Here is a 22,462-nt window from a genome sequence, read left to right as displayed (position 1 = left end):
TTTTACAGAATTCCGTTTGTTCCTTCTTTAGGCCCATTTAGGGGAATTGTAGTGCGTCGAAAGCACCCCACGGAAACGAACGAAAAAAAAAATACTAAATAAAAAAATAAAAAGAAACGAAAAATAAAATACTAAATAAAAAAAAGCGCGCGTACCATCAATTCTTTCAGTTGTTGGCCTGGCTGCCACATTAAACACTTCGCGTTCAGCCTTGTCTGCTGGTCCTTCTGTACCCTACAGTTTGGTGACCCGAACGTTGCAGTGTACATGGCACAGCCACCAGCCCCTACCACTTCCTCCGCCTCCGACGATGCCTCAGTGCCGTCGTGAATCCAGCACTACGCCATGCGGCAGCCGCCCTTCTGGAGCCACAATCCGGGCGTATGGTTCCTACAGGTGGAATGTCAGTTCGCTCTCGGGGGCATAACATCACAGCTGACCAAATTTCGCCATGTGATGAGCGTACTGCCGCAAGACGTTGCCGCCCAAGTGGTCGACATCATTTCCGCTGCACCCGCAGCCAACCAGTACGACGCGCTCAAGACCGCTGTCCTCGAGCGAACCACGGCTTCGGAACGCAAGCGCTTCCAAGAGGTCCTGTCTTCCGAAGATCTTGGCGACCGCCGTCCATCTGAACTATTGCGACACATGCAGGGGCTGCTTGGCGAGCGAGCCCTGTCCTTCGATGCCAGCCTCCTGAAACAACTCTTCCTGCAGCGCTTACCAACAACCGTGCAGATGATCCTAGCGTCTGCGTCGACTCTACCATTGCAAAAGCTTGCGGATCTTGCAGACAAGATCATGGAGGTTTCCCATCCGTCCATCTCAGCCATGCCCGCCGCACCGCCCTTGCCTTCAGCTGTTTCCCCCGCGGCGTCTTCACCATCCGCCCAAGTCCGGCTAACTTCTCCGCACGGCGACTCCATAGTCCAACCGCGCGAAGATTTTGGACGCGTCTCCGCCATGGTAGCGTCTGTCCTGTCATCGCGTGCGCCTTCCAACACAGACCCCGTTTCGCTCAGGCGTCGCCGACGCGATCGTCCGCGCTCCGCGTCCCGCTCACCCAGTCGACGCCGTTCACCTCGTCGGCCTCTGCAAGATGAGCCCATCGGCCCTTGCTGGTACCACCAGCGGTACGGCTCCGGGGCCCGTCGGTGCACGCGACCCTGTACTTCGACGGAAAACTTGCCCGGGGACCGTTAGCGGCTGCGACTGTCTCCACCACGCCTAGCAGCCGACTATTCTACATTGTTGACCGGCCCTCAAAGACTCGCTTCCTCGTTGACACCGGCGCCGAAGTGAGCGTGCACCCCGCTTCAGGAAGTGACAAGAGTCGTCCAGCTATGTTCCATCTTACGGCTATCAACAACACCGGCATTCCCGTCTTCCGACAGCTATCTGCCACCCTCGATCTGGGACTTCGCAGAACGTTCGCGTGGCTTTTCCTTGTGGCCGGTGTCCGCCAAGCCATCCTGGGCGCCGACTTCTTACAACATTTCGGCTTATCTGTGGACGTCGCTCGCAAGCGCCTGATAGATACCTCCACCCATCTGTCAGTTCAGGCTCGCTCCGTTCATTCTGCGAGCCCTCTCAGCGGCATCTCCATTTCTGCCCTCCACTCGCCATACGCTGCCGTCCTCAAGGACTTCCCAAGTCTCACGCAACCACCAGACTGGTTGCGCCCAGTCGCACACGATGTCGTGCACCTCATACAGACCACCGGAGCACCTGTTTTCGCCCGGGCATGTCAGCTAGCTCCGGAGAAGCTCAAGATTGCAAAAGCGGAATTTGAGCACATGCTGTCCACCGGTGTAGCCAGACCTTCCTCCAGCAATTGGTCTTCCGCTTTGCACACGGTGCCCAAAAAGACCGGCGACTGGCGCCCCTGCGGTGATTACCGCGCACTGAACCTTGTTACTGTGCCTGACCGTTACCCGCTCCCGCGGTTGCAAGACTTCACGGTCAACCTCCACGGCACTACACTCTACAGTAAAATCGACCTGATGAAAGCATATCACCAGATCCCCGTCGCCCTTGAAGACATCAAGAAAACAACAATTACGACTCCGTTTGGGCTGTACGAGTTTCCGCGGATGCCATTTGGTCTACGCAACGTGGCCCAAACGTTTCAACGTTTCATAGACAGCGTCATCAGGGGCCTCCCCTTCCTCTTCGCATACATTGACGACTTGATTGTGGCCAGCACATCTCCAGAAGAGCACGAACATCATATCCGCCTGCTCTTCTCACGCCTGGCCGCTCACGGCATTGTTGTCAATGTACAAAAATGCGAATTCGGCGTGTCATCCACAGAGTTCCTTGGGCACAAAGTCTCCCCGGAGGGCATAACACCACTTCCCTCCAAGGTCGAGGCTATCTCCAACTTTCCCCAGCCCCAATCTATCCGGCAACTTCGGCGCTTCCTCGGCCTCATCAATTTCTACCGGCGCTTCATTCCGCACTGCATAGAAAAACTCCGCCCCCTTGAAGCTCTTCTCACTCAGTCGAGCCGAGCTGCGAAGAAGTTGCTGTGGAATTCTGACGCCGAATCGAGTTTCCTCAAGATGAAGGCAGCTCTCTGCTTTGTCATCCACGGCACGGCGCGCCGACTACACTCATGGTTGACGCCTCTGGTATAGCCGTCGGCGCGGTGCTGCAGCAGCAGATTGGCACAGCATGGCGCCCCATAGCCTTCTTCTCCAAAGCCCTGAAATCTACCGAGCAGCGCTACAGCACTTTTGGCCGAGAGTTGCTGCCGCATACATCGTGGTCAGGTATTTCCGTTTCTTTCTGGAAGGTCGCGCTTTCTCCATCCTAGCCGACCACAAGCCCTTGACCTACGCTTTCCACTCGGCCAGCTGCCCAAGGGAGATTCGACAGCTCGCTTATCTTGCTGAAATGTGCACAGATATCAGGCACGTACCGGGGGAAGGAAACGGTCCAGCCGACGCCTTAAGTGGAGTTGCCGCCCTTTCTACCACCACGGAGCGCTTTTCGCACGAACTGCCCAACTCCACGATGAAGAGCTGAAGCGCTTGCGCAGCGCTAACACCACCTCCCTCAAGCTGCAAGACCTCCCCATTCTCGGCACTTCTGTTACCATCTGTTGCGACACGTCGACTCCCCAACCTAGGCCTTTCGTCTCTGTCACGTGTCGCCGGGCCGTCTTCTCGTCTCTCCACGACTGGGCGCACCCTGGCATCCGGGCAACTCAGAAGCTTGTCGCGGACCGCTTCGTGTTGCCTTCGATCAACCGAGACGTTCGCGCCTGGGTTCACTCCTGTCACCGCTGCCAGCGTGCGAGGGTCCACCGCCACACCTCCGCCCCCCTCGGGAAGTTCCAGCCTCCTGACGCGCGTTTCGACAACGGCCCTCTCCCACCATCTGATGGCTGCCGCTATATCCTAACCGCTGTCGACCGCTTCACCCGTTGGCCCGAGGCCACGCCGATGGCAGACGCCACCGCCGAGACAGTCACCAACACCTTCGTCGCTTCATGGTTCTCTCGGTTCGGCGTGCCGTCCCAGGTCACTACGGACCGGGGCCCACAGTTCAAGAGCCGTTTATTCAAGGGCCTCACCGACATCCTCGGGACAACTCGCGTCCGAACGACTCACGCCGTCACTCGCGCCGCCCTATTTCGCTCCACATCCCGTCCTCGGGCGCCAGGGCAAGAACTTACGCATCTCTATCAACGGCCGCGAGGACGTGGTTGCCGTCGACAGATTGAAGCCGGCCTACATGGATCTTGCTGTAGCGGACGCTGGACGACGACAATGATGGCCACGCGCGTGGAGCACCCGCTTCTCAGTTCCACCGGCGCGGCAATGGAGACAGGCCACCGTTATCGCCTCTCCGTGGCATACCATCATCGCCGGTCGGGGCTCATGTAGAGGAACAACACCTCCTCTACATTCGGTGACCCGGACGAAGAACATCACGTCCGGAGCAATTCGGCCCTTCACCATCCCAAATTTGTGACGACGCCATCGAGCAGCACTACCTCCGGCACACACGCGCTTCACAGATTGAGCCGCCTTCACTCCTACCGCATCTCGGTACTCTTCGCTCCTCTTCTCACGCTCCTCACTGCCGGCCGCGACACTCGAGCCTTGCGCTCATCAGCCGGTCGCGGCAGCCGACGCCTCGGCACGCTTCAGCACGTCTCGGCACCTCGCTCACTCCACCTGGGACTCTCGAGCTTCGGCTCCCGTGCCGGTCGCGGCACCCCAGGACCACGACACCGAGCGCCTCGCTCTCTCTCGCTCGTCTCTACCTGACGGATCGCTGTTCGCGTCTTCATCCTCTGTGAAATGCCGCCAACGTGTGCCGTGCCCCTGTTCGACCACACGTCACCACGTCTGCACGTCTACCACGGTCGCCCTCGACTGCAGCTTTTTCCAGACGCGTTACCTGGACTCCAGCTCTTGCGATGCGTCCGCAGCGCATCTGACGGCCGGGGGACCCCTGTAGCGGAAGCTGAACGACGACAACGATGGCCACGCGCGTGGAGCACCCGCTTCTCAGTTCCACCGGCGCGGCCATGGAGACAGGCCACCGTCATCGCCGGTCGGGGCTCATGTAGAGGAACAACACTCCTCTACACTTGCCACCGTCGACTCCTACACCACTGGTTCCTCAGCCTGGAACGGTTTCCCTCCAACGCGTGGTGTCCCGGCATCAACCAACACTTCCCCTTTATGCCCGAAGACCATCGTGAAACACGTCACGTGGGCCGACAGCTTCAATAGCGAGGGGGCCATGTAGTAGCCGACCGAAATGGACGACAAGCGCCGCCTTGGACGTTTCGTCACGACGCGTATCTCGCGCATGATTTCTATTGGGCGCGCGTACCATCGATTCTTTCAGTTGTTGGCCTGGCTGCCACATTAAACACTTCGCATTCAGCCTTGTCTGCTGGTCCTTCATTACCCTACAAACATACACATTTACCCTGGACAAGGAGGGAAAGTACACAACACGAACATTATCTGTGAAGAAGCTGACAGATCAGCATGATATAAGCTGTCCCAAAGAAGGAACACGATTGGTAAAACAGTGTAAAACAGTGATGTAAAACAGTTCCTTCTGGGTAAGCGCAACAGAAAGTAGCGATAATATAATGATGGATGACGTTCCGCGTTTCACTCAGGTAACAGAGGTTGCCCCTAGAACCGTCGCTCCTGACCCCATTGCCTGGTGAACCGCAGTAGTCTCCGGCGGAAGGCCGGTTCAGCTGTCGCCACAAAGCCGCGCACGGAATAGTGGAGAATCGGGACGTCACGATTACAGTGCCTACAACGCTACAGATGCCTCCACTAAGAACCGCAGAGAACATCAAACATTGTGGTGGCGTGTGCCGTCCTGCACAACATCTGTGTGCGTGCACGCCCGTCCCCTGCAGAAGGAGCGAACAATGACGGTGGTGACAATCGTTGTGACGAGTTTCCTCAAGACGTTGGAGGCCCACCGCCCGACGTGGCGCATGAATACAACAACGACGACGCATGCAAAACAGGCGCTGCTGTGCGACGCAAGATCGTGGAGGATCTTTGCCATATGAAACAACTCTTCCATGACTCAACAAACTATTCTATAAAACAATTTCCATTTCAAACCACTTCGACACGTTTTTATTGCTGTGCGGGCGGACCGGAAAAGTAGACGGGAGACAGTATTGTAAGCACTCCTCACGGCAGACTGACCCAGTAACCGAACCTAGATCTGAAAAAAAGGCCGCGGTAACCGCGACCGCTCCGACTCGCTAGCCCTAGGCAACCGGGCGGGCAATTGATGATGATAATGATGACTATTGCATTTTTGTGTCGCAAAAGCAACTTAGGCCATAGAGGCGGGCAATTCGGCTTCATCCCACTGACTTGTCTGATGCCTGCATGTGCCAGCATCACACAAGCCAGTGGGATGAAGCAGACTTGCAGAATGCGGCAGCAGCGCGGCACGAATGCAGTATAGTAACTGATAAATGGTCTCCCTCGTTTCGTTTATTCGCCCTTTCATAGCACTTATGAGCTAAAACCGTCGTGTTCACGTCGCACTTTTTTGCATTTGTAGCAAACTTATTGGGAAAAATAAAATGAAACACAGAGCGTTTGTGGTTCGAAACACCTCTGTCGCGTGTTTCTCAGGAAGGCTGGGCAATTTTACAACCGCGCAACCTCAGCACATAGATTAACATGTTAGTGAATTATCTCATCTAATTAAACAAAATGAACAGTTGCACCTACAACGCAGGGTGAGCGACTTATCAAGACTCCTCCTAATGTCCCTAACTTTGTACCTGTGCACTCCCTACATGCGCTTCACACACATGATGATGAGACGTGAATGCTGTACACGCATGAAGCTTTTGCATAAGCTCTTTGAAGCCTTGATGTATTCTTGTTGGGACACTGTGTATAAGCATATATGTGCACTCCACTGCAGTAGTGTGTGTCATTATCATCACTGATGATTGTTTTATTATCTTTCTGGAACATGACAGGCTGTCATGATGGCAGATGAAGGACATAGAGGGTCTTGCCCTTGCAGCTGTGGTTCTGCTCGAGCTTGAACAGGAACTGCATGGCAGCCCAGGTCAGCAGCGCAAACGTCATCGCAAAAAGTGTGTGGGTGAAGCCATATTTATAGCGGCGTGGCCAAATGAGCCGCTATGAAAATATAATGCGCGAGCTCGCCATGGAGGACAAAGACAACTGCAGGCGATACATCAGAATGGACGTGTCCACATTTGAGCATTTGCTCAGTCTGGTTCCGCCACCCATTCAAAAACAGGACACAAACTACAGGGAAGCCATTTCGCCAGAAAAACGGTTACCCGTCACCTTGAGGCACCTTCCAACTGGTGAGAAACTGAAGCCAATTCACTGTATTATATTCACGTATGCTGGACCACCATGGGGCTAATGATTGGTGGATTGCCAAGTGTGTTATTGAATTAGCTTTCTCTCAATTATATCACAATCATGTGCGGGATACTGTGCAGCATTACATGGCCTTCATGCTGTGTTTTACTGTGTTGTAGTATTCTGTATATGACATTATGCAAAACAAACCAATATTTTTTTCACGAGAGACTAGTCATCAAGACTACTCATTCAACTAAACATTCATCCATTTCCTTTAAGGTGAATAGTTCCACTTCCTCGGATTCCAGTTCGGTATGGCACACACTACGGTTGCAGTAATAGTTGATGATGATGATTGAATTTTATTGACGCAAAACTAACTCAGGCTATAATGCAGGAATAGTGCTCGAGGTGTGCAAGGCGCTGTATGCAGTTCTGAAGCCAGAGTACCCGAAGATGCCTACAACCGAGGATGAGTGGAAGAAGGTTCCAATGGCACTCGAAGATGCTTGGAACTTTCCAAACTGCCTTGCAGCCCTCGATGGAAAAAGTGTTCAGGTTCTGCCTCCACCAAAGTCTAGGGCTATGTACATAAACTACAAAGGCAGCGTCAGTATTGTGTTGAAAGAATCGTTGGAGCTGACATGGAGTTTCTGTACATCGACGTTGGGAGGAACGGGAGGCTTTCGGACAGTGCCGTGTGGTATCACTCCACCATCAAGAATGCATTTCAAAGCAACAGTCTTCACATCCACTCGCCTAGGTGCCTCAGGGAGGCGACACAACCGTGTCATATGCTATTGTAGCTGATGAAGGGTTTGCATGCAGTGCCCTTTTCTGCCAGATAGCTCAACGTCGAAAGACGAATTTATAACTACAGGTTAGGAGGGAGCATGCAAAACTTATCTTGCATTCAGCATACTACATACAGAGTTGATGATGATGATGATTCTAATTTTTCTGGCGCATCGACAACCAAGACTACATACAGAGTGCAACATAGATGTTGTTTTTGTAGTCGAGTTCTAGGTCCACCTCTTGAGGAGAGTATGCAACTAGAAGATGACTAACTACCTGAAATTCAATAATGATTTTTTTTATTAGGGAATTTCGGCCAAAACCGAGATAGCTGTTTGAGAGAAATACGCACATGCATTAAAAAATCCATCTCCGAATTTTGATATGCAAATGAGCCACAACCGAAAAAGTGTGCCTGAAGAGAGCGTCACCCTCGCCGACAGATGCGTATCTGGGCCAGAAAGCGGCTTATCTGGCCAGCTGAGCAGTACCTACTCCTATCATCGCCATCGCACGAATCACGTGGCCCTCAGACGCGAAATGAACGCTGTTTCGGGAACGAATTCGGGAACGAATATTTTAACGCACGTGCCTGTTTCAGCATTTATTATACATGCTTAAACATTAAATGGCTTGCACTAGGATATACTGTCAAAATGTCATCTTGCAGTTGCACACTTTCTTCGAGAGGATGTCCGTATGGCCGTAGAACTCAGCTGCAAAAACGCTCTATGCCGCAATCTATGCCGCTCTGACAGTTTTTATAAAAATTATGTAATAAAAAAAGCACCGCGTATAATGCGACAATAATTAATGTGACAAGGTCCCCATGAACTCTTGGCACTGACTGCGTACTTTCAAGGGAAAGAAGAGTGGTTGAGAACGCATTTGGTGTTCTGGCAAGTCGCTGGCAAGTTTATAGGAGTCCAATAGCATGTGTGTGTGGGGAGGGGGGGGGTCTTGCTGAAAACTGCCAAGGACATAGTGAAAGCCAAAGTTGTGCTCCATAATGTGCTTCAGAATGCGAGGTCTAACGAAAGGCTATACACCCCATCTGGCAACCTTGACACCGAAGATATCCTCACAAGTCATAATCTTTGATTTTTCAGTCTAATGCTCGCAGTTTGTTATAGGTTATCATACATAAGCCTGCTTTTCAGCGCATGCCATGCTATGGGACCACAAATGAGATAACCTGGGTTTTGTAACATACATCAGAAATTTCAATTATACAGTGCCATTCACAATTTAAGCATTCATCTTGTGTGTGGCATTTATTACCTTAGCTGCAAGTTCAGTGTCTTGTGTTGTATGATTGTGTACAATATTTTCAGTAGTTTAGCTCATATGCTGTATTATAGAAGCGTGTCACTTGCTTTCTTTTTCTTCTTTCGTTTCAATGCCTCTTGGTCTTCTTGAGGTTGGACATTCAACTTTTTCGTTCACGAGTTCCGGAGTAGCCTGACACTGTGCGTGTCACATCTCCATATTTTTAGTACCCCTCAATCAATCAATCTTTTTCAATTAGGCGATGTCAACCACGGTATGTGCAGGCAACATCACCCTGGTATCGCTGAAGGGCAAGGGCCACAGGGGTCTCAGGGACAACACCACACGATCAGAGCCAAACAAGTCCGGGAGAACGTTTGCGCCTATTTTAACGGTCCGGGGGCTGGGAACTGGCAGCGACGTTCTGTCGGACTGGAATAAGGTCAGCAAGTGCGAATGTGGAAAGACACAAAATAGAGTCTCAGCCAATGATCTTTGTGAAATTATTATGACTGCTGAAATAAACAAATTATGTTATTCCATGTTTTGTGCCTAGCGCTTTCTTGCATAATATCCCATTCTATACCAAGTGGAATGCAGCGAATGATAGCTGGCTCAACATATGCACAGCTGCCTTTAGAACAGCTGGGCTTGAGCTCAGACTTGAAGTGTCCCCAGTACCAGCTCTTGCCGTTTTCCGGGTGGGCCACTGCACTTGCTGCTATTATATGTACGTCCTGCACTAGAAGCACTGTGTTGTGTATGTCACTTGTCACTATCACTTGTCTGTGTCGTACGCCAGCTCCAGAAGCTACTAAGAAACATACAGATGTTATACATAAGAAAACAATATTACAACATAACAGCACTTCAAGTATGTCAGTGCTATGACTATCCCTAGTGTCCAAAACCTGTGTGCATGCCTCTTGGTCTAAAGTGCAAAAAATTGAAGAACAGCTATGATTATATGAATGACTGGAATGAGAGCCACTTCTCTAGCAGTTTACAACTTCTTGAAATTGTTGTTGGACTAGTATTTCCACTAGATCATAGCATCAAAACTTTTTTAACTACTGCAATATAGTACCAATACATTGGTAATTACTGTAGTCTTATTTATTTCTAAATTTTCCATGTGCATACACTCTAAAATTGGTTACGCTTATCATCACCCTTAACGCCATGCACCCATCAAAAAAAGGGTGACATCGCCACTTTCTCCCTTAGAACAAAGGTTACGCCAGGGAAAGTACGTTCCAAGTGTGACACCGAGGTGGATCATGCAATTTCAAGGGTGACAATGACGTTTCGTCGATGTCACCCTTGGGTTATCACCCGTACGAACTGCTCGTCACCCAGAAGGCTTGGTGTCACCCATAAAACAACAAAGAGTTAAACGCTCACCACTCTCTTTTCTTTCTTGCGCATGCATTAATTTGAACGCAACGAACTTGGATGCACTGACGTTCGCACGCTTTTCAACTAGTGTGGCAGTTTTCCGCCTCGAACAGTTGCTTCGGCTTGTGTGAGAATGTCATTCACTTCAGGGGACACTCATGGAGTGCATCGGGGTCGCTGCAAAGAAAGTGAGTGCGACTGTACGGAGTATATTTGGAATAGACGACGAAAGAGGTGATCCACATGGGTTGGTGTCCACAAAAAGTGTACACATTGGACATGAAAGGCTGACCTGTATTCTGCGCTCTGCCACTTCATGCGCAGTTGTAGGAGGTCCTAATTTGTTTGTTTGTTTGTTTGTTTTTTCACACGACGGAAAAAGTACATGATAGGCCGTATAGCCAACCGAAAGAGCGCACTGGTACGCTTCTCCGCGCAAGAAGTATTTAAACCGTTTTCGGTTTAAATGTTAAAAATGTTTCGCTGAAGGTCCTGTTCGGTAAAATCGAGGTTCTGAAAGCGTCCATTGAAAAGGGGCTTTTTTGTTTAATTAATGAGTGCATACTAATTGCTGTGCTCAGTGTTCAGCTCTTGACCGATGCCTTACACTCTTAGCAATGAACTTCACCGCATAGCATGCTCCTAGCCAACCATCATCTTAAATGATATTGTTATCAGCACTGAATGGTTTAAAACGGGTGGCGTACGCGTTTTTTGTGACACTTATGCTGTTCATAACTGTCACAAAAAGGGCGTACACCTCCCGCTTTCAACAAATCAGGGACGATAACGATATCATTTGAGATGATGGTTGGCTAGCAGCGCGCTATGCCGTGGAGCTCATTTTTAAGAGTGTAGGGATGCCCATTAAAAGAAATATTTTACATATCGCCACCTGCTCAGGAATAATTCAGCTGGGGGCCTTCATAAAACACTCTGTACAAGAGTGATGATAAACTACTTGTCCGGTCCATGCAGGTGACGTAATGCGTTGGCCTTCGGAAGGGAACATTTCTGAGACTCCTCTCCACATTCTTGTTTCGGTTTGATTGCTCGCTTATTTGAGGCATAATTCGTCATACGAGAAAGAAACAAAGTTGATGGCCGTTATACTGTGAATGTTATGCACAAACTACGATGTGCAGCAATTTTTTCACCCATCGTTCCGAAGTACTGGTTTAAGCAGTATCTAGAGAGGGGATGGGGTTGGGCGGGTACGATGTTGTCTAAAGGCTCTGTCCTCGTCAAAGCAATCGACCACGATTACTTCAGATCTCTTCTGTCATTGGTCCAGTGTGTTATCCTGGGATGTGACTCGCCTTATCGGTGTTTACTCCTGAGAACCCGAAGGCCACACCTGTGATCTGCCCCGCCCTGCCTAGTTGCTTCGGTTGTTTGATATCGGAAACGGAAAACTCTTGCGTAAAACTGGACTTCGTGGGAAATTTGCGAAAAAGCACGCTCGTAATTTCCTTTTTTGGTTTGTCATTTTTCATGACGTACAGATGTGCAAGACACCAATGTATCTGCGACACCGCGATTGTACTTGGCGTTTACAGCGGTGTGTGACCGTGAGATGGCGCCGACGGCACACGGCAGGCGACAAAGCACAAAACCCACAAAGGATCGAACGGATTGTTTGGCGCGAACCGTGAACGCGACTATAAGAAATCGGTTTGTGCTTTAAATCATGAGCTTCAGCTTATTTGTTATTTTTTGTGCGTGCTCGTGTGCTTGACATGCGAAATGATGTTATGGAAGTCTCATTTTAAAATGCTTCCTTCGCTCAAGTTGTGGGGGTGGTAATGGCACCGCAAATGATTGTTGATACTTTTACTCCACAAACAGTGAATTTTGATCGATGAGTATCTTGTATGCACACCTCTGTATTGCATGAACATCGATTGCACTACGCCTCGAAAAGCGGCCCTTCTCACACATACGCTCTTTCGCTACATTACTTTTAAGCTTTGAAACTAATCTTTTACGTCATGGTTACGACAAAATGACGCGGGGCCACGGTACGAGATTAGCATGAAGCCATGAGCTAGGGAATGCTAGTGAGAAATGCAGGGACAACTTAGACGGCAATATTCATTCATAGAGGCCAGACTCTACATTGGGGCGCCACTTTTCAGTAGCATATTCCACGGCTGCGCATACTCGCGTCGCCGCAGTCTTTATTGACCGCCGAAGGTACAGAAACCGACTGAACCACTGTCTCTCTAGTGTTCACTACCGTTTCATTTTACGAGTACGGATCCGAAACTGGAGTTGTAGTTCATTTGAGAAAGTGATTGTGTTTGTCGTACTTTCTTTTGTACCATTGCTGTTCGCTACAGGACGAAGAGAATGAACTTATGTGTGTTACGAGAAACTGTGACACTCGCTCTTGCCTTTTTCCGGGTGGGCCACTGCACTTGCTGCTATTATACAGGGTGTCCCAGAAAACGTGTCATTGAATTATAATAAAAAAACTTCGCCACCTAGAATCATGCGGTCAGCAGCATTTGTTCTTATTAGCTTTTTGCCACCTCCTAACGTGAATGTCATGTACTCAAAGTTTAATTATGTAAATATTTGCGAACTCAACTCGGTAATTGGCCAGGTAAAGGTCACTTTTTTACCCCATCAATATGAAGAGCGTGCCGAGTTCACTCAAATTCATGATAATTGACAGTGATATTCACGAGCTATCCCATCGGAAAAAATAGCCGAATATCATGCTTTTCGGGGCACTGGACCATAACGCGCGATGACTTTTTGAGCGCAATCGCTCTCAATGCGACGACAGGAGGTTCCGAAGCCAGCCCACAGAGTGATAGTAGAAAAAGTAACAGTTCCTAAAATTGGGAGAGGGAAAGCATTATCCCAGCGAAAGTCGGACGTGATAAGCCGTGCCTGTTTTATCTCTTTGTGCGATGTCGGGGAGGGCTGGGTTTCCAACCTCCTTTCGTCGGACTGACAAAGATTGCGCTGAAAAATTCATCGTGCGCTATTCTGTGCGACCTCCGTAGAGCGTGATGTTCGGCTATTTTTTCCGATGGATAGCTCCTGAATATCCCTGTCAATTATCATTAATTTGACTAAATTAGACACGCTCTTCACATTGGTGGGGTAAAAAAGTGACCTTTACATAATTTAACTTACGTTACACGACATTCACCTGAGGTGGCGGCAAAAACCCAGTAAGAACAAATGCCGTTGACCGCATGACTGTAGGTGGTGTAGGTTTGTAATTATAATTCAATGACACGTTTTCTGGGACACCCTCTATTTACAATGTATTGTACAATGAGGTTGTCAGAAGGCGCTTTTCTGGCTTTTGTACTACATTGTTAGAATGAGGGCTCAGTATTTCGTTCCGCACATCACCATCAGCAATAGGGGAGAGTACGGCTCTTGGCGATGAAACTCCCCATTCATAATCTTAAAAATAAATTTGTTTCTTCCATAACTTAAAAACCCGAGACTAGGGGACAAAAAACGACAAACACAGACAAGGTCTCAATTTCAATCTCAAACGGGTTTTTAAGTTATGGATCTATACCACCAGCTCGCTTGCTACCTCTCTATCCTCTTGTTGTTCTTTTTTTTTCTCCAAGCCGCGACATCGGGCACCTCTGCGCAAGTTCTCACACCACCGTAATGACATTGCACTGTAGCAATTTGCTGTATGAATGGCGAATGAATACAGTCAACAACTGTAGAGTTGTTATATTGTCTATAGCGCACATACGTCGTGTTATGTAGTAGTGCAGACTTATTGCTGTTGTATAGGTGCATTCCAACGTAGGAAATGACGTACACGGATACTGCATTCGTACCACAAGCAACTAACTCGCTATTCACCGTTTTTTGCGAAGAGGGTATACATGTTGGTTGAACAATTACGTGTGACAGATGTTCAATTCGTTTGTTGGACTCCATAGATGCGTCTAGATGGTGCGGCTCCAGCGTTGAATTGCGATTTCCTTTTCCGTTACGTGTTACGTTAATGGTGGAACCCAGTCTTCACCTATCACGAGGAGGTGCGCCTGGAAGACGTTAGACTCTGTTCAATTGCCACTGTTCAAGGGTGGATTTAGAGGAGGGAGTCAAGGGGTCGTAAGCCCCCTAGATGTGTGCTCTTGAGAAATTCTGCAACTATGGTTGTTATGTCACGGAATACCATGCTGCAAAAAATAAAGTATATCAACAAAGTATACAGTTGCTGTTTTCGCATGTAAAATATTTAAAACAGTGACATATTGGTACAGAGTCCTAGGTACTCGTGCACATCCGCCCCTGATGACAACTGTGCCGTGTACATTGCAACATATGAGCATCGGTTGTATTCAACGGCATGCATAGTTCGCGGTCCGGACGCAAACTCAGCGTCGAAACGCGCATGTCCACACATATGTTGCACCCAAGTCGAGCAGGCAACGTGTCTTTATCAATCGTACTGTCAGCGCGCATGGGCACGTTGGAAAGGAAAAAAAAAAAAAGAAGTATATGTGAAGGTGGTTGGAGGAGTCTGGAAAAATATCGGTAACGTAATTCCCTGGGGTCGGATTCACAAACAAGTTCGTAAGATTCGCTATGATGTCGTAGTCTACAACCGTCGTAAGACATCGTCGCAAATCGCGGGGTTCAGTATTCACGAAAGGATCGTAAAGGAGAGGGAGTTTCACGATGGGCAGAACAAGCAAGAAAGAGCAGCTGACGTGCTTCCTGAAATGTGACCGTGGGATTAATGAGCGATTGGGCCCGAGGTTATGTTATTGTTATAGCAACGACGTCAGCTCAACCAATGGGGCCCGTTGTATCCTATGCCACATGCCACGGTGTTTGTCAACAAAATCGCTCGGTATTTTCAGAAGTGTGTTCTGAAGTTGATATAGAAGTCACTCATCGGGCCTCAAAGCGTGTCCACCGGCCGAATTTTACGGAGAGCGAGATAGAGACCCTCGTGGAAGGGTACAAAACAAACAAAAACACTATCGACGCCAGTGGAGATGGAGCAGCAGGAGCTAAAGACAAGCAAAAGGTCCCTAAGCACATCACTGCAGCCCTCTTCGCGGTTTCGGGAATTACACGGAACTTTGCAGAAGTAGAAGTGGACAGACTTTAAAAGTTCGAGCAAAAGAGAGGCATACGATGTGGACGTTCGCAGGAACAGCACAATGGGAGGGTTCATTGGGAATTACAATAGTTGTTAGGGTGGATATTACAGAGAGGAAAGCTAAGGACGGCTATGAAATTTCATAACATTCACAAGTATATTAATTTCAAACGTCAGGAGCAAGTGTAGACCGCCGGTGACGATACTGGAGGAAAGAGTGGTTGGGGCCATTGACCGAACTGCTGTCCATGATATTCCTGGCAGTTTCGATATTGGTATGTGTGTGAGGGGGGATGAGTGCACCAAACACCCTCACCACAAACTTGTGTTAATTAATTCGCTGAGAATGCTGTGCTCAGCTCTGACTCAGCACAAGAACTCACCAATCCAGGCACATCCCATCGACCATGTCCAACGACGCCTCTTTCAGGGGCTACGTTTTCTCCCATGTGTACTTACCTTCAGAAAAAGCGACTGCGAATGATATCTATGTAGAGCCTGCTCAGCAGCCTCAGGCATCCGCCTCATGGTCAAGCAAGGACTCATGTTTGAGCAGGGGCATTCAGTGTAGAACCACGCACAGAACCACAAGCATACTGTACCTCCTCATGCTTCGTCACGTGCATTCACAGTGTACAGTCAATTGAGTCAATAATTATATGCCTGTCTTCTCAGATTAGTGTGTGCATGGCATTTCATGAAGGCGTCAAGATGACAGCCGCACTGGGGCAGAGGAAGTTTTGGAGACTCACAAGAAAACTGAGAAACATTTAGCAGGCCTGCTTGTCCTGCAATGCGAATGCTTGCCATATAGAGCAGCATAAGTATGGGGTGAACACATTGCCAGGTGGCAGCTTAAACCATGGCAACAGTGAATAGACTGCGTACATAAGAATGTGGAATCTTCATTTATTTAGTTGACTTCAGTTACAAAATTATTTAGGAGCGTATTCAGACATAAACGTGTTTTCTAAAACAACCACACTTTCCATTTCCCGGGCACTCCTCCTGCACAATTTCAGAATATGCACACGTATACGGAATGTTCATAGAGAAGGACCTTGCTTACGCTACATTGCATGACAACTGCCTGGACATGACCAAACATAATTTACCCAGGGTGTTTTTTAGAAGTTCACTCGGTGTGCGAATGAACTTCATTTGAGCGTCCACACTGCACTTGTTACACCAACGACGATGCGGGAACAACTGCTTTGTTTCACGGCCGCCAAATCTCCAATCCCCAACTGGAAGCTTCCACTTGAATAAAAACGAAACGCAACCATCACCTGCACGTCCCCGCGATTAGCGTGGCACCGATCAGTTGGTCACCTCAAGGAGGGAGCCAACACGTACGTCGCACAGGCTATACGAATCCCAGCACTTGACATCCTATGATAGCGTAGCAAGTGGCTCTCGGAGACGTCAAACAAGGTCACACGTTTCCAACAAGCCCTCTCACGTCGCAAACCTCGTCGCGGTTCCAACTGTTCGAAATGCACACCGGCCAAAGTAGGCAGCCATGTTTGCTGTTGATTGACTTACGACAGCTCTGGGCTCTCTTAGGATTTCGCCGTAACTTATGACGATCTTACGACGCCCGCGCTTCGTGAATCCGCACTTTATCGCAACGTTGTCTTACGACGGACTTGCGACAATTTTTGTCGTGCGAACTGTTTATGAATCCGGCCCCTGGTTCGTGGCGATAACCGGATTGCTTTATCTGCGGGGATTATCAAGAACATCGTGTGCTAGTACTGCTGAAACGCGGTCCTCTACATCACTTTTCTGTTGCACCCCGAACAATTGAATTCTCGTCTGCTCTGCACTCTTTAGTGGCTTTCCCTACCTTGGGGTCCCGTCCGAGTTTTATTTGTGTTGTGTGTTTGTGTATATATAGTGAAAATATTTTAATTGTACATAGCTGTCTTTTTCTCTGAGATCGGGGAAGTTCCCACTTTTTATATCTTTTCGTTCTTCTTTTTCTGTTTCTTTTTTGCAATGCAATACGCGTTGCCGAGAGCTCTGTTGGAGCACGCCGCTGAACGGACATTCCGGGAGCGCGCGGATGCGTTTGACGAGAGTGATCAAGTTTTCCTCAGCAAATATAGGCTGACAAAGGAACTCGTCCGCTGGCTCTGTGAGCAGCTTCGGCCCGCGTTGGAGCCTAGAAGGGCGATAAGGAAGACCTTGACAGTTGCGGAGCAGATACTGATTGCCCTTCGCTTTTATGCCACGGGCAGCTTTCAGGGAATGGTTGCCACTGACCGGGACTTGTCCGTCTCTCAGAGCACGGTCAGCAGGGTGCTGTTTAAAGTGACGAACGCTATCGTGCTTCGTCTTGCACCGCTGTGGATTAAATTCCCCCAAAGCCCTGCAGAGGTGCGCGCGGCAATGGCTGGTTTCCAGAGGAAGTGGAAGTTGCCTAGCGTCATTGGTGAGTGCTTCGTAATGTTAGAGTGAATGGCTTGTGGGGGATCTCTCAACAAATGTAACCATGTAACAGATCGATTAACAAAGCACACAATTTGCTACGTAGGCTGCATCGACGGCACGCTCGTCTGCATCACTGCTCCCTCTGAAAGCCGCGGGCAATATCAGAAGAGCGCGTTCTTCTGCAGAAAGTAGTATTTTGCACTGAACGCGATGGTTGTAAGTATTCATCCCCTACCTCACTTGCAATGATGTGTTTGCACTTTTTTAAGCAGCTTCTTGTGTCTAAGCAGAAGACCCATTGTTATGAGGTGCTGTCTCACAAAATATGGCTCACGTTTGAGAATGACGTGATTACGCATGGCAGTGGAAGATGTTTCACAAGCAATGTCATCATGTGTTTTAGGTGTGTGATTTGTCGATGAGAATCAGCTCTCTGGACTGCTCCTACTCCTAGGGGACACACGACGCTTACGTTTGGAGGCACAGTGAACTGCGAGAGGAGCTCCTCAGCAAGCATTCCTCTAACGTTCACAAATATCTGCTGGGTAGGCTCTACTGGAAGTAAAATGAGCCCCGAACATGATATTCCTCATTTTGTTCAGGTGACAGCGGTTATCCCTTGGAGCCCTGGCTCTTGGCTCCTTTGCCAGGCGAACAGGAGCCGTCGATACCGGAAGCGCGGTACAGCAGTCGACACCGACGTGCACGCAGTACAGTTGAAAGGTGCATCGGCCTCCTTATGGCTAGGTTCCGGTGTCTGCACCACAACAGGGGAACACTACCGCCCCCATAGGGCATCCAACATTGTGGTGACTTACGCAGTGCTTTACAACATCTGCATGCACTGGCGCGCGCCCCCCGCTGATGCCCAAGGTGAAGATGACTTCGATGACGGCGAGGCGAGCGAGGATTCCACGGGCCACCCTGTGCCCCCTCGCGAAACAGACACTTACGAAGCAGGTGTTGCGGTTCGAGCCCAGTTAATTGGAGACCTGTGGCGAGCGTAAGCAGCGCTGGCCGCGTCTCTGTCTCCTTGGGCGTCTATGAGGTTGGTTTTCTCATCTTGCTGTGGTCTGTTAAATTAACGTGTCTCCTTCTCGTTCAGGTGGTGCTGCTTTCCCTTCTTATTCTCATGCTACTCGATTGGCCACCATGGGAACAGCCTGTGTGCTTTGCCGACTGCAAAGGAAACAGGGAGGATATTAATGACAGAAGTTGTCTGTTGCATACCCCGGAGAAATCCTCGACAGCATAGCCGTCGTCGGGATTCGAACGCGACACACCTTCCGCGGTCTCGGCGCGGAAGCTTAGCGTGCTAAGCACGCATCGTATGCTCACAGCCGAGAGTTAGCGCATGGCGGATATCTGCTCATTCGCCGTGCCACTCTTTTGAACACCTTGCACATAGATCAACGTGCATAATGACTGCAAACCCTTCATTATCAAACGTTAGATGGATCGGAGCAGTATCTCGGTGTAGCAGTAGCAGTATCTCGGAGCAGCCCACAGACACGAGGCCCCGTGGCCGCAGCTTCAGATGATGCGCCTTCGCTCGCCATTAGTGGAAAGGAAAATGGAACGAAGGGATCATTGTTGCCGACGTTGCCAATGCGCTGTCCGACAGAGCAAATAAACAGTTCTCGCTGAGTTCGTTGTAAATGTGCTCTGCAATGCCCTATTAGGTCTGTTTTGTGCAGGTAAGTGTACATTATTCGCGCTTACCCCCAGGTACAGAACACACTTAACATACATATAGTGCTGGAGTACTTAAAATCTGCACGAAATGCTTCATGCGTTACAAACCATATATGTACCTGCATGTGTGTCTCTGCATGTTTAGGATACGATGTCAATGCACAAGCCACAGGGCCTTTTGCCCAGAAACATTCATACGTGGGGTCAGAGTGAAAATTGTAGCCTGATGGTGCTGTCCGTCGAGAGGAAAGATGATAGCTCGTATTAACGAATCATACTAATCACCTAAATGGACGATGGAACGACTCTGCTATCGGGCTGCGATTTAAAACAGTTGGATTGGCATCAAATGGAAACCAAATCACAGCGGACTGGACCCAATAACCCCTAAAGCTATTGCAGTCACACTTATGTCAATGTTAAACGTACGGGAAAAGCAATGCCGTGTCCGCACTGCTATCACCATATTCAGGCAGCGAGGACAGGAAAGAGTGTGGCAACCGTCAGATACGAGCAGTCATTACGTCATATGACAATCAAAATCACCATCCTTCGGCAGACTACTGGCAACACTGCGCAATCATTCGATGTATACTATTTGCCTTTCCAGGTTAGAGAACTTGGGAATGTTTCCCAGGCACGCCTCCAATAGCACACACATCTTCATGCACCACAGACAGAGCCGGCGAGAGGGGGCGATGAGTCATGTCGGGCCCCTTCTCACATCACACTATAGTGAACCGCAAATATTGGCTCACTCCTTGGTGCTAACAACTGTCGGGCCCTGGGTCGAGCGGGCTGCGCGGGTACTCCATCTACAAATGCACACTCAACCCAATTCTCGCTGATCCTTACTACAGGCATCACCCTGTTTTTTTGTTTGTTTGTTTGTTTATTGCGTGTTAGTGCCGCGAAGCAACTGTGGCTATGAGCGGCGTACAGATGTGGACAGACGGAGAGAGGACAGTAGGAAGGAGTGGGCGACAGGGGGAACATCACCCTCTTGTCTGCAGTAATAAGACTACTAAGAACCAGTGGGGGAAACGGAGATATTCGTTTAATTATTATGCATTGATTGTTTTGTTTGTTTCTATAGTAATTGCGCGTGTCGTATCCCGCCATAACAGAAGGTTTTCGACATACATAAACAGAAGCTTCAAAAATGTTCCAAACGTCACGATGAGACTATAACGAAAAAACAGAACTGTAGCAAAGGAAAGGAAAAAAACTGTACTCTGCCGCGCCTGACACACTGACGATGCTTCCGTATGGGGAAGGAAACGTCTGAGTAGATTATTTTTTGTGTCAAGTCAGTGCACAGTTCTTTTCGACATACAAGCTCTACATAGTACACATACATAATACACGAATCAGAGTTTCGTGTTGCGGCTTCTAGAGCGTTAGAACAGGAAGTAACATTCCAAATCTGAGACACGCGATCGTGATGAGTGCCTCTGTCTAACCATTTTTCTTTCACGAATTAATTAGTCCATCAAGTCAGCAGGCAGGGCGTTCCGTTCCTCCACTGTTTTTAGTACACATGAAAACTCGCTCTGCCTGGCGGAAGGGTTTCAACGTGCACTGATGGATTAATCTTAATGATATTCCCTGCAATTTAGGTGTCAGTAATATTCTTCATCAAGACCCAACTCAGCATGACAAATTTTAAAGAAGTCTATTAAGCTTTCTGGGCTTTTCTAGTGCTCTCCACCTTAATTCACTTAATGATACTTGTTTATTGCGTACATGAAATATGAGCCCTCTGACAGGGCTTTGTATATTTTTCACTAAAACAATGAAGCCTTCCTAGGGACCACTTGCATATTTCAGGGTTGACTTGCAGGGTTGCACTGTTAAGTTTTCGCCTCAGTATACACAACTTGCGCATTGTCCTTCAAGAAATTTTATTGATATGATTTCCCCAATCCAAGTTGAACGTCATAATTCCGGTCAAATACTTAAAAGTCAGGACATTATTTCAAATAGCATCAGCACCGTTACAAACGGAAACAAAATATTTTCATTCAATTTAACCTGCACATTGAGCTCTAATAAAGCTCTAATAGTCATAATAAAAAAGTAAAAGAGAGAGAGAGAGAGATTATGTGTTTAATGGCACCAAGGCGGCAAAGGCCAAAGAGCGCCAGAACTATGGTGAGTGTGTGAGAGATGATGATGAAAGACAGAGGAGGAGAACGATAACAAGTGAGTGCGGCAGTTAAAAGCTATCTACAAATATGAGCGATGAAATGATCCAGGATGAGAAATTTACAGTAAAAAGTAAGTAAAAGTAAGTAAAAAGTAAGTAAAAGTAAGTAAAAAGTAATAGTAAGGAAGTAAAGTGATAATGAGCTCTAATAACGTAATTAATAATAAATGCCATTATAATATAATAGCAAGTTTATTTACATTACTGTGAAAAGGGGTAAGCAAAAAGCCGCGGAGGCGGCTTGACGAGGCTCGTCCCTTCAGTACAACAGTGCAGCAGCGAAAATCTAGTGCAACTCGCACTAGGAAAAAAAAGGACATCGCAATCATAAGTATAGAGGACTCAATCTACATACATGACATTCTGTCACACAACATGCTCCCTATGCACTCCGAAAATTAGGCGAAAATTACACAGTCACATCAGTGACACCATATCACATAAATGCATAACATAATACTCCCTCCGCACACAGAAACTAATCTAAGATATATCTGTTACTGCTAGAGGCTACGTCGATATTAGCACTTTCCGAACCAGTCAAAAGTCGAGGAACAGTATACTCAAGAAGATGTTTACCATAGTTGGTTCGGAGCCTGGGAATATTCCACCTAGGCCTAGATAGGCATAATGGAACATTGTATATGGAAGACACTTCACTGAAATGCTCATTGCATTACCCCA

The 22,462-nt window shown here is 48.5% G+C and overlaps 1 protein-coding gene across 1 annotated transcript; it reads left to right on the top strand.

Moving 5' to 3' along the window:
* Positions 1-345: 345 nt before the first annotated feature.
* On the top strand, positions 346-1,203 carry LOC135377516 (uncharacterized). The gene has a single exon (XM_064609991.1). It carries the CDS (start codon positions 346-348, stop codon positions 1,201-1,203), a length of 858 nt encoding a protein of 285 aa, XP_064466061.1.
* Positions 1,204-22,462: the final 21,259 nt, after the last annotated feature.

Source organism: Ornithodoros turicata, chromosome 1, assembly GCF_037126465.1.
Source record: "Ornithodoros turicata isolate Travis chromosome 1, ASM3712646v1, whole genome shotgun sequence".
Classification (NCBI taxonomy): Eukaryota; Metazoa; Arthropoda; class Arachnida; order Ixodida; family Argasidae; genus Ornithodoros; species Ornithodoros turicata.
The sequence above is the reverse complement of the archived record's forward strand: the minus strand, read 5'-3'. Positions and strand labels throughout refer to the sequence as shown.

Bases quoted from the DNA above. Each gene is read 5' to 3' on its own strand.
- LOC135377516 (XM_064609991.1), top strand. From the start codon at position 346: ATGCGGCAGCCGCCCTTCTGGAGCCACAATCCGGGCGTATGGTTCCTA.